This window comes from Kwoniella shivajii, chromosome 9 (genome assembly GCF_035658355.1).
Source record: "Kwoniella shivajii chromosome 9, complete sequence".
In the NCBI taxonomy this organism is placed as follows: domain Eukaryota; kingdom Fungi; phylum Basidiomycota; class Tremellomycetes; order Tremellales; family Cryptococcaceae; genus Kwoniella; species Kwoniella shivajii.
This window is the reverse complement of record NC_085916.1, coordinates 75,874-88,841: the sequence shown is the minus strand read 5'-3', so window position 1 is coordinate 88,841 and position 12,968 is coordinate 75,874. Positions and strand designations below refer to the sequence as shown.

At 45.5% G+C, this 12,968-nt stretch overlaps 6 protein-coding genes across 6 annotated transcripts; 4 read left to right on the top strand and 2 right to left on the bottom strand.

Annotated features, from left to right (window-relative positions):
- Nucleotides 1–65: 65 nt before the first annotated feature.
- On the bottom strand, nucleotides 66–572 carry IL334_006354 (uncharacterized protein; the record flags this gene model as incomplete). The annotated part of the gene is made up of 1 exon (XM_062938058.1): nucleotides 66–572. One exon carries the CDS (start codon nucleotides 570–572, stop codon nucleotides 66–68), a length of 507 nt encoding a protein of 168 aa, XP_062794109.1.
- A 1,233-nt stretch (nucleotides 573–1,805) lies between these two features.
- On the top strand, nucleotides 1,806–4,052 carry IL334_006353 (uncharacterized protein; the record flags this gene model as incomplete). The annotated part of the gene is made up of 9 exons (XM_062938057.1): nucleotides 1,806–2,322; nucleotides 2,388–2,492; nucleotides 2,554–2,621; nucleotides 2,702–3,069; nucleotides 3,128–3,178; nucleotides 3,247–3,371; nucleotides 3,436–3,577; nucleotides 3,634–3,734; nucleotides 3,820–4,052. The coding sequence occupies 9 exons, from the start codon at nucleotides 1,806–1,808 to the stop codon at nucleotides 4,050–4,052; spliced, it is 1,710 nt and encodes a 569-aa protein (XP_062794108.1).
- A 951-nt stretch (nucleotides 4,053–5,003) lies between these two features.
- On the top strand, nucleotides 5,004–5,784 carry IL334_006352 (uncharacterized protein; the record flags this gene model as incomplete). The annotated part of the gene is made up of 4 exons (XM_062938056.1): nucleotides 5,004–5,111; nucleotides 5,174–5,261; nucleotides 5,331–5,635; nucleotides 5,701–5,784. The coding sequence occupies 4 exons, from the start codon at nucleotides 5,004–5,006 to the stop codon at nucleotides 5,782–5,784; spliced, it is 585 nt and encodes a 194-aa protein (XP_062794107.1).
- An 823-nt stretch (nucleotides 5,785–6,607) lies between these two features.
- Nucleotides 6,608–7,551, top strand: IL334_006351 (uncharacterized protein; the record flags this gene model as incomplete). Its single annotated transcript, XM_062938055.1, has 5 exons — nucleotides 6,608–6,862; nucleotides 6,931–6,966; nucleotides 7,026–7,089; nucleotides 7,159–7,259; nucleotides 7,351–7,551. 5 exons carry the CDS (start codon nucleotides 6,608–6,610, stop codon nucleotides 7,549–7,551), a joined length of 657 nt encoding a protein of 218 aa, XP_062794106.1.
- Nucleotides 7,552–7,714: 163 nt separating this feature from the next.
- On the bottom strand, nucleotides 7,715–9,358 carry IL334_006350 (uncharacterized protein; the record flags this gene model as incomplete). Its single annotated transcript, XM_062938054.1, has 8 exons — nucleotides 7,715–7,780; nucleotides 7,841–8,149; nucleotides 8,217–8,351; nucleotides 8,413–8,489; nucleotides 8,553–8,698; nucleotides 8,760–8,851; nucleotides 8,912–9,136; nucleotides 9,197–9,358. The coding sequence occupies 8 exons, from the start codon at nucleotides 9,356–9,358 to the stop codon at nucleotides 7,715–7,717; spliced, it is 1,212 nt and encodes a 403-aa protein (XP_062794105.1).
- Nucleotides 9,359–9,863: 505 nt separating this feature from the next.
- IL334_006349 (uncharacterized protein) lies at nucleotides 9,864–12,631 on the top strand (the record flags this gene model as incomplete). The annotated part of the gene is made up of 8 exons (XM_062938053.1): nucleotides 9,864–10,017; nucleotides 10,086–10,218; nucleotides 10,274–10,412; nucleotides 10,471–11,005; nucleotides 11,060–11,927; nucleotides 11,999–12,230; nucleotides 12,296–12,483; nucleotides 12,547–12,631. 8 exons carry the CDS (start codon nucleotides 9,864–9,866, stop codon nucleotides 12,629–12,631), a joined length of 2,334 nt encoding a protein of 777 aa, XP_062794104.1.
- Between the last annotated feature and the right edge of the window lie 337 nt (nucleotides 12,632–12,968).

Genomic DNA, 12,968 nt, shown 5'->3' with positions numbered 1-12,968 from the left:
CCTCAGTCATTTATGCTTCCTTTCTCATACATCCTCCTTGAAAGTCTCTTTTGTCGTCGTGAAGCCTACTGTCCACTGAAGCTTCCACTAGCAGGTTTGTCCTGCAATCCTTCGCCGCCCAAAGAGCCAAGTTTGATGATTTCCTCGCCGGATTGAGGTTTTGAAGCTCTTCTCAATTGACCTTGTTTGGGTCCAGGATTTTCGTCAGGACTCTGTAAAACACCTGTCTCGGCTATGGTAGGATGAGAAGAAGGTTCGAGCTGAGCTCCTGAATCCAAGTAAGCTGAATCTAAAGGAGCATCGGTATCTCTGAGAGGTGGAGAGAGGGGATTAGTATTTGCGTTTGTGTGAGTTGGAGGGGATGAAGGTGGGAGTACTGCAGGTTGGTTATTCAATCGGGTAGGATCAATAGGTGGTGAGGTCGTAGCTTGACGAGCTTCCTCTGCGGTAGCAAAAGAATCAGGCCCTACATCTTCTGCGGTCGAAAGAGCAGATGCGGGGATTGCGTTGGATGAGGAGGCAGAAGAGGAAGATGGGATAGGTTGAGAAGGTACCGTTGAGTTTGATGTCATTATTTCAGAGTTGATTGCGTTATTCTAACGGATCTGCCTTGCGATGTGGGCGCTAGCGGTGATACGTAGGCGTAAGATTGGCTTCCGAATAAGATCTGATGTCGCTGGGTTGAGCAGGGTATATGGAGAGTGATGAACAGTTTGGTGATGAAGTATAGCTTGAGCGAGAAGAACAATAAAAGGATAAGTACATAAGATACCTTTTGTGGAGTGTGGCGAGGTTTCCGCTGCGTGTTGGGCACCATGCTTGTAAACAATTACGTCATTCCGAGCGCAGATCAAACTGGGACAATGGTGGCACATGTGATTAGCTTCTTTATTGACTTGCCCCATTTAACAGGCCCGATACCCAAGGCATCTAGATACAACCTGCTGAGTACTCGTACAGGATAAAGCCAACGAGAGATGGAGACAGATGGCTCAGTGCTTGAATGTGCTTGCCGACGTAGCTTTACAAGCGGCACGAATTGAGAACCGAACACATTCATTCGAGCAGAAGTCAGAAAACAAATTGCCACTGCAAGAGCCACGCTCCAATACACAGAAGCAATACGGCCGAAAGTAATAGGTCTTCTATAAAAGTAGCAGCAAGCCGGGACCGCTATACCCTTTTCAATCTCTGTCAGGCTCGGGTCATGATACTTCGTACATGCTGCCTAATTCCTGCAATGCATTGTAGAGATGAAAGGGTTAAATCGATTTAGACTTGTTCTTCATAAAAGGGTATTGTGCAATCTTTTGTGTCTTGCCCGGCGGCATCCATCTTGGCAGGACTTTATGGGACTTTGGCGAAATTAACGGAAGATTTTACAAAGTCACCACTGACGTCAGGCGGGATATGTGGTCTATTTTTGAACATTTCTTTTCGGTCTCGCTACAATAATTATGTACCATGAGGTGTCAATTGACGTTATTTTACTGGTTTGAACCTTGCCAGTTATTCAAAGCGCGCTATTCCCAGTGAGCCCGAGGAACTGTGAGTGAGGGTCTTGTGCAGCTAGTACGTTCAGTATGTACGCACCCTGGCTTTTAGAAAGGGACCCCGATATGGGTTATTCACTTTATGCTTTTAGTCTCAGGTCTGACGTCGGACAAGCGTGTAAAAAAAGACGTATGTCTAGCATATAAGATTGTGATCCAGCGAAGACAACTCGCTTTTCCTTTTTCTTAGTCATCGTAATAGATATTTCCATATAAACTATCTTTCAACGGTAATACACACACACTTCCGATATGTCTGAGAAGGTTGCACCGAAGATGGAACCAAGAAGATCTTCGTCTGACGACACAGCTGTGCATACAGGACATCATCACATCGCTTCTGGAAGTAACGAGAAGAAGTCAGTCGATCCCAATGGATATATCCCACCTAAACCTGAAGGAGCTTCAGTCGCTCATGTAGAAGGGGAGAATAGACCAAAACCTAAGAAGGGCGATACAGCTGATGGAAAACATATATTACAAGAACGTGAAGCTCCTGAAGCATTGGGATATGCTTGGTCACCAAGAAAGAAGTGGTTGACGCTTTCAGTCATCTTCATCGTTCAATGTTCGATGAACTTCAACGCATCAGTGTACGCAAATGGTATCACATTCTTACAAGATAAATTTGGCATCTCAGCTCAAGGTGCTAGAGTTGGACAATGTTTGTTCTTGATTTGTTATGCGTTTGGATGTGAATTATGGGCCCCGTGGTCTGAAGAATTAGGTAGATGGTGGATATTGCAGATTAGTTTGTTTTTGGTGAACAGTACGTACTATACTGAAATTAACAGGATACATGGAAATCTCTTGCTAACTCGGGCACTTGATAAGTCTGGCAAATCCTTGCTGCTCTTGCACCCAATTACGGTACTGTTGTTGCCGCTAGAGTTCTCGGCGGTTTCTCTTCTGCTGGAGGTTCAGTAACTCTTGGAATGGGTAAATAACGAATCATTATGAGAATTGATTATGGCAGTCACTGATTCTGCATGTTATATAGTTGCCGATTTGTATCACCCTCATGAACAACAGTGGGCAGTAGCATTCATTGTCTTTTCTTCCGTTGGGGTGAGTATTTCTTTTCAATTGTTTTCTTTTGTTTTCCATATCACGAATTGTAGGTGTCAATACTGATCGAAGTCATACAGGGTTCTGTGATTGGTCCAATTGTTGGACCGTTCATCGAAGCGAACTTGAGTTGGGAATGGATTTGTTGGACCCAACTCCTGTTTGGAGGTTTTGTTCAAATCCTTCATTTCTTCCTTGTTCCCGAAAGTCGAGCCACAGCTCTACTGGACAACCACGCCAAGAAACTCCGAGCTCAAGGTCAAACGAACGTTTATGGTCCGAACGAACTACGAACCTATAGAGAGCGGTTCACCTTCAAACAAGTCGTTCATACATGGATTAGACCTTTCCAGATGTTCTTGACTGAACCCATCGTACTTTGTTGTTCTCTTTTATCCGGGTTTTCCGACGCCCTGATCTTCACTTTCCTCGAAGCATTTGGACCTGTGTAAGTGCATTTCATTGTAAGTCAGCATAGTTCGCAATGGCTGACGACATGCATGTAGATACAAACAATGGAACTTCACCACCGAGCAAATGGCTCTCACCTTTGTACCGTAAGTGAACCGTTTCGAGGCTCCCTCAAATACGTGTTGCATGACTGATCTCGTGACCTCACCATCAGCATCGCCATCGGTTACTTTATCGCATATCTGCTATACATTCCCCCACTCTTGTCCCAGCGAAAAGCCTTGCGTCGGGATCCCGATGGTACACCTCCTGAGATCCGACTAAAGCCCCTTCTTTACCGTAAGTCAATCTTCTCATATTCCCAACGCGACCATAGCTGATGATCACAATCCGGTTCTCCTAGTCGCTCCTCTGGAATGTTTGGGTTTATTCGGATTCGCCTGGACTTCACTCGGTCCCCCTCACTCTCATTGGATCGCACCCATGATCTTTTCGGCTATGGTTGGTATAGCCAATTATGCAATTTATATGTCTACTATCGATTAGTAAGTACTCCAAACACGCTGCTCAACGAATGCAAGGAGGCTGATTTGAATTGCAGTATGATTGCTGCATATGGACCTTATTCTGCTTCCGCAACTGGTGGCAATGGATTTGCTAGAGATTTCTTGGCTGGTATTGCTGCCATGTACTCCACACCATGTGAGTTCCTGGTCAAGACATCACTTACAGAACATCGATCAAACGATACTGTACATCAATCAATACTGACGAGTGTGTTATCAAGTCTACAATAATATCGGAGGGGCGTCTTACAGATTACACTTGGAATGGCCATCAACTATTCTTGCTATCATCGCAGGATTCGTCACCATCCCTATCTTCATCTTCTACTATAAAGGAGCATATTTCCGTGAAAGATCCAAATTCGCTATGACATTAGCAGGTGAACGAAGCGAGAAAGATGTCGATCGATTAGCTAAGAGCGATAACATGTCTGGTGGTGGCAGAACCGCCTAGATCTTTTTAGCTAACCCGAGAGGTTGTGGTAATGAAATTCTGAATATCTTCCTCCAGCTATGATAATGATTGATGATGGAAGGGCAACTGTATTGATAGTCACTGAACCATATAATGCATGTACACTGAATTGACGTTGGTGTTACGATGAGTGCCCAGCTTAGCTCCATGCAATCGACCTGTTTTGAATAGGCATGGACCTCATCCCTAACTTGCTGCTCCAAGTCCGAACAACTACTGAGCGGCGAAGATCAGCGTCATGCCAAGATTGAGCACATCAGTATGGCCAAAGGATGACTGCTCAACATAACGTATGGGGGAAAAACACGAAGAGGATTGCACGTCATTCTGCTATTACCCAGGTATCGACGTAGCACTTGCCAATTCATCCCGAGCGGAGTCCATGATTTCCGTCTCCTCTCTGAAGCTATGACCGAGTACAATAGTTTCACTCTCTCTGAACTCAGCGAAATGCAATTCCCAGGATACTCTTCAGCGGAAATATCACCATTGTCATATGTCAAAAATCAGCTCGGTCACTGAAGGGAATGAAATTCTCCTTTTAACAATCTCCGATTTGTAACATGTTGCCATCGACTCCGATACCACCTTAGTGAGCGATAACCTTTCATCACGAACTCCGCACGTAGTCAGCGATAATGTCCGCTCGGTCAGTGGCTCGATTTTACTGATCTAAAGATGATCATGACAAGACCCGCGATTCTCAGTTCCCTCTGTTTTCGATATAAAAGCTAGATGAATCAGACCAATCTGCATTCTTCTTTCTGTTATTCTTGTGCGTATTAGCCTAACAGCACTCTAATTATTACAACAAGATATAATTCTTGCTCTCAAGCAATTGTCTACTCACATCGCTCATCACTTCTGATGTATCCAGCCGGCGAACTCAGTACTACTGAGACGTGCTTTAAGCATCCTGACACATATCTGATGGTCACATCCGTCAATGAAATGACATTTGGGGTTTGTACCAGAGAGAATTGCGGTCAGACACGCCTTGTAGAAGCTCCAATTAGGCCAACCGATGGAAATAGTGCAGTGAGTTACGACGGAATTTCGCGGTGTACTCGTGCTCAAGACAAGTGAATTTGTTTTGACAGAGCCCCTCATCATCTGTGTATCGATGTTCGAATAATCCACCTCCTTTCAACGGATTCAATCCGGATTTACCCGGAGCACGGGCAACGTGTAAGTCTGCCCGTTGAAGTGATTACAACATGAACAGCTAACCAACATGCACGTTGTCGGCCATTGCAGTCAACCCATCGGCGACAAGTCAGAACACTCAATCTTCCGCTACTGCGACATTAGCCAGAATGGAGGAAAATTCTCGTCGAGCTCCATCTTATACTAACTACAAATGCGAATCTGCTTCCAGAACTACGACTCGACGACAAACTGAAATTGATCAACAGTCTACCACGAGGCCATATGCTATCCAACCTTGGGATAGGACTGATCCCCAAACTTCTGCTCAAGCTGGTACCTCAGAAAGTGACACGGCTCGATTTGCCGAAATAGACGGCTCTATCGTTTATCAAGCTCATTATGAGCCTGTTAGAGTGAGTGTGTCAGATCCTTCAATCTATGGGAAAGGCTAATGTGCCTGGTACATCTTACTGCACAGTATCCCGATAATCGCAATCCTTTTAGTCTCGATGGAAGTGTCTGGCAAGATCCACCCACCTATCATGACCAGCAGAAAGAGTAAGCACTCGAGCAGGAGTAGACATAACGCGGTCGTCGTGGTATGCAAACTATATAACGAATGCATAAAGGTTAGTATCTGCAGGTCATCTTCTCAGACTGAGTTAAAGCATCCGCCACAGGACAGTCGGTGAATCACGTTTGATTGATTGTAGCGAGTCCAGACTTTCCATTCTTCCCATTCTATAAGAAGGGACGTTGCGACTCATATCTCGGTCGGTCAGACTATCCACCGTTGCCAGTCAGGTGTCTTGCCGTACCAAGGATCTGATAAAGATCAAGGATTACCCTCAGACTCCGGCAAGTCGTTCTTGAAAGGTGTATTTCATATGATGTAAGCTACGTAGCCAGGTTCTCGTCGTCACAGGATTACAAGAGGGGTTAGTACAGTCCCATTCGAGGATGAGAATCTTTCCGATATCGCCTCTAGGCCTCGGTGATTTCTCCTTTGAGTCGTGAGAAGTCAGCACAGCATAAATCCGAGTTGGAGTCTCGGTCTCTGAGAGCGATGGTGAAACATTGCTGAGTTACAATAATATCTAGCAGATTACGATTTTTCTTGCTGTTTACGAAGTCGAATTGCTCCTCCGCCTCTTTGGACTTGATCTAGGCCCACGAGCGTCCATTGATATGCTTTATGACACGACCTCATTAACCGAGCTGACATAATGGGGAGTTTCAATTCAGCGATGCTACAATCGTAAAGTTGACTCGATCAGCTTTTGGATTTATATGAATATATATATATGGACATATCGAGAACAGCAAATCAACATCTGTCCCCATTTTTTTACCAACCATTGAAGCGCTTTTCGAACGTAATAAAGATGTCCTCTAGTAATCCCGACTCCTTGCAAGTGCCCCCGAGAGGCGATCCGCAGTATTCTACGGATGATTCTGAAAAAGGGGAACCGGAACCCACAGATTGGAGCAAGACCTACATTAAAGTACCAAACGGTATTGATAAACAAGGAAATTCAGTTTTACGATGGAAGGAGTGTGGTAGGGATAACGCGAAATCCTTCATCGAGTCCAACGGTATCGATATCGATAACAAAAATCTCGTCCGACTCTCGCATAAGGTTGGTGATCATCTGCCACGTCGATCGAAATTATAACATGGGCACAAGCTGATACACTCGATATTTAGGACTATGACACGATCAAAAGTGAACTCTCGGCTGTTGTAAGCTCTATCACAAAGCAAACAATGAGTGAACGTCAGCTCACGATTTATGGATATAGTCCTTCACGCAATTTAGGCAAAGTGGTGCTGCTTTTTCGGCGCCCTCAAGACTTAAAGTGACTAGTACGTGTTTTTAAGATCGGTTCTGCGTAGCTCTAAAGCGATCTGATGACATTGACGTCGAATGACCAGACAAGCCAAACCCAGTTGGACATGACGGCCAGCTCGTTCTCCCCATGGCATCTGGCTCTAACTCCACCTTGAGCGGAAATTTTAGCCCCAAGTCTCCCGTTGTGAGTAGCGTATTGTTTTCGCTCGAGTCTTCTCGTCTTCGGCTCACTTGCGAAAGACATGCGAATTCGTCGCTGAACATGACATGTACAGCATGCTGAAGGCGACATTCGAATCAGCTCGTCTGCTCCAGATACCTCCAATGCCTCATCGGTTGCATCCAGTCCCACGGCAGACCCGTACTTTCTGTCTCCCAATCGTGGTCTCAGAAGAAGTAATGCTTCGGGAGGACCCAGAATAAGTAAACAGCCTTATACTGGAGGCTCGGACGCAAGTGGTGAAGGATCACAATGATTCTCTTCATTGATCTTCCTTGTAGATATACATCGTAGTAATGATGCTGTTCGTCGAAGCGATGATTTCATAAGACGGTGATGTATATAGGGACCCCGAAAATACTCAGACAAATGATACAACCGTTATTTTCTCATTGTGCAGGTCCAATCAGACAGTCTAATCAAGCGTATTTCCTGACATCTTCGTCATCGGGTCCGACTGGATCTTCTGATGCTGCCAGATTGCACTGTTGACGATGACAGATCAGCAACTCCTTTTGGATCGCTGTCGGCGCAAACAAGCTCACCTGATGGAACATCCTTAATTGTTCTTCCGTGAATGCTCCCACAACTGAGTGTAATAATCCTCTGTTGTGGAATAACACCAGGTCTCCTTCGTCCCAATCCTGGGGATAAACCAGTTCCGGGGAGATACCAGGTCGCTGTAGCTTGTATAATGTCTCACGCACAGTGGTGAGATCCGTTATATGTGCTCCTTGGGGGTAGAGTGCGTTTTCTTTCGAGGCTGATGATGGTAATGGATCGATCAAGAGTTGATGAGCACCACATGGGTGAACTTGAACGTGTAAACCACCAGTAACAGGGTTTTTCCAACACTAGATACATCAAATTCAGATTAGAATGTATTATTGTTGAAAACGATCGGAAACATTGAATGCTTACCACTGGGAATGTTTTAATCTTACTCTCTTCCCATTCTGGGAGCTCCTCAAGGTCCATTTCGAGTCCTTCATTTTCGATCCCGAGACCGGTAGGAAGCGCGTGCGCTTTTGACATCCACACATATGGATGGGGCGCCTGTTGATCGCCAAGTGAGCTCGTATCACCCAACCAGATCAACCGAATCGAGTTGACTCACATATCGAACTTTTGTACGGACAGCGAGAGATTGAAGTTCGGGCGAAAGGACATCAAACATGTTTTTCCCGCTGACAACTATGGTGATTCGGTGAGCACTGACCGGAAACATCGGTCGATACTGGAAAGTAAGATACTTACATGCCGTCGTACCGAGAGGTACTGGTAATTCGTCGCCTGTTCCATCATCATATCTGCAGATTTGCTCTGATCCCTTGGGAACTTTGACGGCCCACAAAGATGTAACTTTAGGTGGCGAGAGATTGTATAAAGCAGCGTCGATATGCCTAGAACGATATTTCAGTAATATGAAGCAGAATTATATACGGGCTACAATCCCGAACTTACCATCTATAGAATCGAGTGATTCCCTTATCTTCATCTTCTTGTGAGACCGGTGATTTGTGGAAAGTCTTGTGGTGTGGGTGTTTCAATTGAGGCTATGGACAATTTTTGATCAGTAATGCTGCATCTTCAAATGCAAAAGTGAGATAGCGTACACTTTCCAAACCCTCGTATTCTCCTGGAACCTTGCCGTTACCGATCAATTGTACCTGAGGCTGTCGAGGTATGGTTTTTAGGTCAGGATGGAGGATAGACGATTTGGTACTTCCAGTCTTATTATTACCGTGGCCATATGTGTTTGCGGCTGGATCGAAGGCATGTGTAATCTCGTATTGCTGCTCGGGAGTTACTTTAAGATTCTTGAATAGCAAGACTGAATGCTACGAGGGTGGTGATGTTCAGCCGAAACTTAGGCGACCTGTAGTGTAACCGGCACTTACTTTGTAAAGCATGTCAATGATCTCTTCTTTCTGTTCTTCAGTCATCTGAGCTGGATCAAACCCTTCAACTTTCCTACCAAAGTCCTTGAAGTACTTTGGATTGGCTGAGGGAGGTAGCGGAATTGGGCCAAATGAGAGGCCAGAGGAAGTTGCGTTCACCATTTTGGGTACTGTGCGGGCGCGTATAAACAAAGGAGAAACAAGAGGAAAGAGTTGTTGCGATGTTGATCGTCGAACAAAGATCACCCAAAAGAGCGAGACCAAGTCTATGAGATTGATAAAGTTCTGGGCAACTATATATACAGTCGTCGATGTTGAGTTGAAATGCGATGTTATCGGAGATGTTTTACGATTGAACTGACATCTCATCTCCAGTTTTATATCTATGTGATTGACCTCCACTTCCGGTCAAGTCGGCGATCAACCCCCCCCGACAGGAAAAAGGTGCCTGAAATCATAGGTAGATAAGGGGATGCAGCACACCTAACACAGCTTTATGGTGTTTCCCTCATGGTTAGGCATGCGGGATCAGCCGTCACCTGTTGTGATCGGAAGGATGTCGTGTACGGAACAGTTATTCCCGGAGAAATGTGGAACCTTTAGCTGACATTTAATTAGATTACATCAGTACGTCAAGTCCGAGAAACAACTCAGCTGAAATCGATCAATGGGAGCACCTGAGCTCGAACTGACACAACGGGGTACTTGGAATGCTCACCATCACGATACAGATCGAGCTCATTCCTCGTCTGTGAACGGAGGAAATGATAGTCCTCGACCTTCGAAAAGAGCCAAAGTAGCGGTCGCTTGTGAACAATGCAGTGAGCCCACCAATATCATACCGCTTGGTGTCATTGAAGAAGCTGATTAATTCTCGAAATGATGTTAGAGACTAAAAAAGTAGGATGTAATGGAACTCAGCCGTGTCAAAGATGCGTTCAGGATGATCGCCAATGCACTTTCGGAAGAAAAGAAATAAGGACGCCGTTGACTAGACAACGAATGACCGAACTTGAGGATAGGTAAGTCTCACGACCATTCCCAACAAACGATGCCCTAGCTAATTGCGTAACTCAGAATCCGAATATTCGAGAACATGTGGAATCAGATGTTCACGGAGTATCCGGTTGAGCAGGCTTTGGGTGATGCCATTTCATTCGGTATAGAGCGTGCTTGCGATAGAGCTAGGAAACTTATCCAGCCAAAGGATAATACAGTGAGTTGACGTCTATATCGAATAGACTTCTACGAGCACATGTTAATCATGTTGATAGTGGAATGTACCCGAAGTCGAAGTAAGACCCTCAACTCATCTTGGTATTTCGCGCGAGCGAATTGCGAATCACAGGGAATCCCAAATTTCAGCTATTCGAGATACATCGCCGTTAGGTCAAATATCACTTCCACCGACAAGACAAGCTTCTCTGGACCCGGAACATCATCGATATCACTTCAGTTCAGATGGAGAAGAGGTTGCTTATGAATGGCAAGAACATTCGGGTCATTTGATGGATCAAAGTACTATTCAAGCGGACGCCGGTATGGGGAGTCTAGCGACTTCGGGAAGAGGTGCGAGCTATCTTGGTCTTTCCTCAGGTGCTACGTTCCTAAATGCCATCAAACGACTCTCACCACAAGCAATTCCGGCTTTGTCTCCAAACGGTCCTTATATAGCTACCCGCCCTATGGCCATGGAAAGCTATTCAGAAACGATGCAAGAATGGACTTCTGAATTACCCAGGAGTCGAGTGATTTTACCGCCGGCGGCTGAGATCAAACCTTTAGTAGATGGTTATTTCCAATATTTCCGTGAGTGGTTTCCCGCTTTCTGTGATATCAATGACTGAATAAAGTTTCTGTCAGACCATTTTACGCCTTTAGTCCATGAGCCTACCATACGAGCTCAGATAAGTGGTGCTATACCTATAGTCAAACCAGGATCCGACGTTCTGATGTACATGATATTCGCCATGGGCGCTCTCGATTCTGCTGTATCCGAAGATGACGATGACGGATATCATTATTATCTAACCGCTCGGAAATCCTTGGATCGACAAATGCTTGAAGGCGGAACGTTACCGCTAGTACAAGGGCTAGCTATAATGGCAAATTATCTACAGCGAAGTAATCGATCCAACGCCGGGTATCTCTGTTTGGGCATGGCAATACGTATGGCGACCGCACTGGGACTACATACACCTGTCACCAGTAGGAGATGCTCGGCACTCGAGAAAGAAATCAGGGTTAGGGTGTGGTGGTCAATAGTAACTCTAGAAGCTGGTTGTGCAGTAACCTTCGGTCGACCTCATGCTCATTCTCCTTTACAATTGGCGGCTGTACCCTTTCCTCTCAATTGCGACGACGAACATTTGACTGTATCAACAACCTCTGCGCCTGAGTCCTGCGATCGGCCAACACTCTACACACCACTGATTGATCAAGCCAAACTTGCCAAAGTAGCTTGTGGTATACATGATAGGATTTTGCAATCTCATCCGGCACCTACAGTGGAACAAGTGAAACGATATGATCAAAGGATACTCTCTGCTTTACAAGTCGAGCCAGATTTCTCACGTTCCTACACCGATGGACCGTACGCTTTCGCTAGGGGAGCGCAGATCTGGAGAGCAAGGGATTATAGAGCTATCTTACATCGACCAATTCTCCTTGCCGCAGCCTGGGATACGAGTCATCGGAAAGCCTTGTCGCCTGGTGTCATCGAAGCGTTAGAGTGAGTCTACATCAGTGTATATATCAGCGGATGATGGTGCGGCTGAAACAAATGACTGATCTATTTCGTAGTGCCTGTAGAGGACTAGCTCTTACGAATCTCGAGGAGATAGGCCATTTCGTCTCAACTCAACCAGATCGTCATAGAGGTGCAGAGTGGTACTACCTTTACTTCGCTTTTCGGGCTTCTCTGACGTTGCTACTGTCAATCGTATGGGAACCTCACCACTCAAATGCGACTCGTTGGAAGGCCGTACTCACATCGACTGTCTCTTGGTTCAGACAGATAAAGTCAATGAGAACTGTAAGCTTTGTCCGCGATCGATACATCTACAAGCTGATCACGGTAACTGACTCTCGCAACAATAGCTTGCGAGTGCGTACGCATCTGTTCTGGAAGGGGTGGTGGGCATTTCACCTTCTCCTCGTACGATGGATCAGCTTATACAAGCGATTGGGGACACTTCGTCGAGCAACTGGTCATGCATGGGTAATTCTACCGACCCCCCCGAGGCCGAGCAGATAAACCAAGATGGTCTAGATTTTGAGCGGTATTGGTGAGTATCAAGACTGATCTTCAGCATCTCATCAATGCTGACGTTGTTTATCTGGTGCTATAGGATGGAGCTGTGGGGGAACGATACGATACCTACAAGCTTAGCATGGCCTGTGGCTGATAATCCGCAAAATGGCTGGCAAATTTGAACACGAGGGTGTCAAGTAATCTCATAAATATGTGTTGTATGTACAATGCAAGTACGCTATAAATGGCATGATCATAAAGTCTATAATGACCTTTGAGAGGTAAAGAGAGTTAACATTCTCGGATCATCGCCGATAGTTGCATGAATTCAGGGAACGGAACACTGGCTTCCTTTACCGAATTCTATTATGAGGATAATTGCTGACGTGAAGGAATGTCTTCTCTCATCAATAGGAGATGCCGTATCTAGCAGACAACCATTTCTCCGACTGTCGATGTATATCTGATAGGTGATTGCTTGGCCCTGCGTTCTGTTCAACGAGGAAAAGAAGTATATAC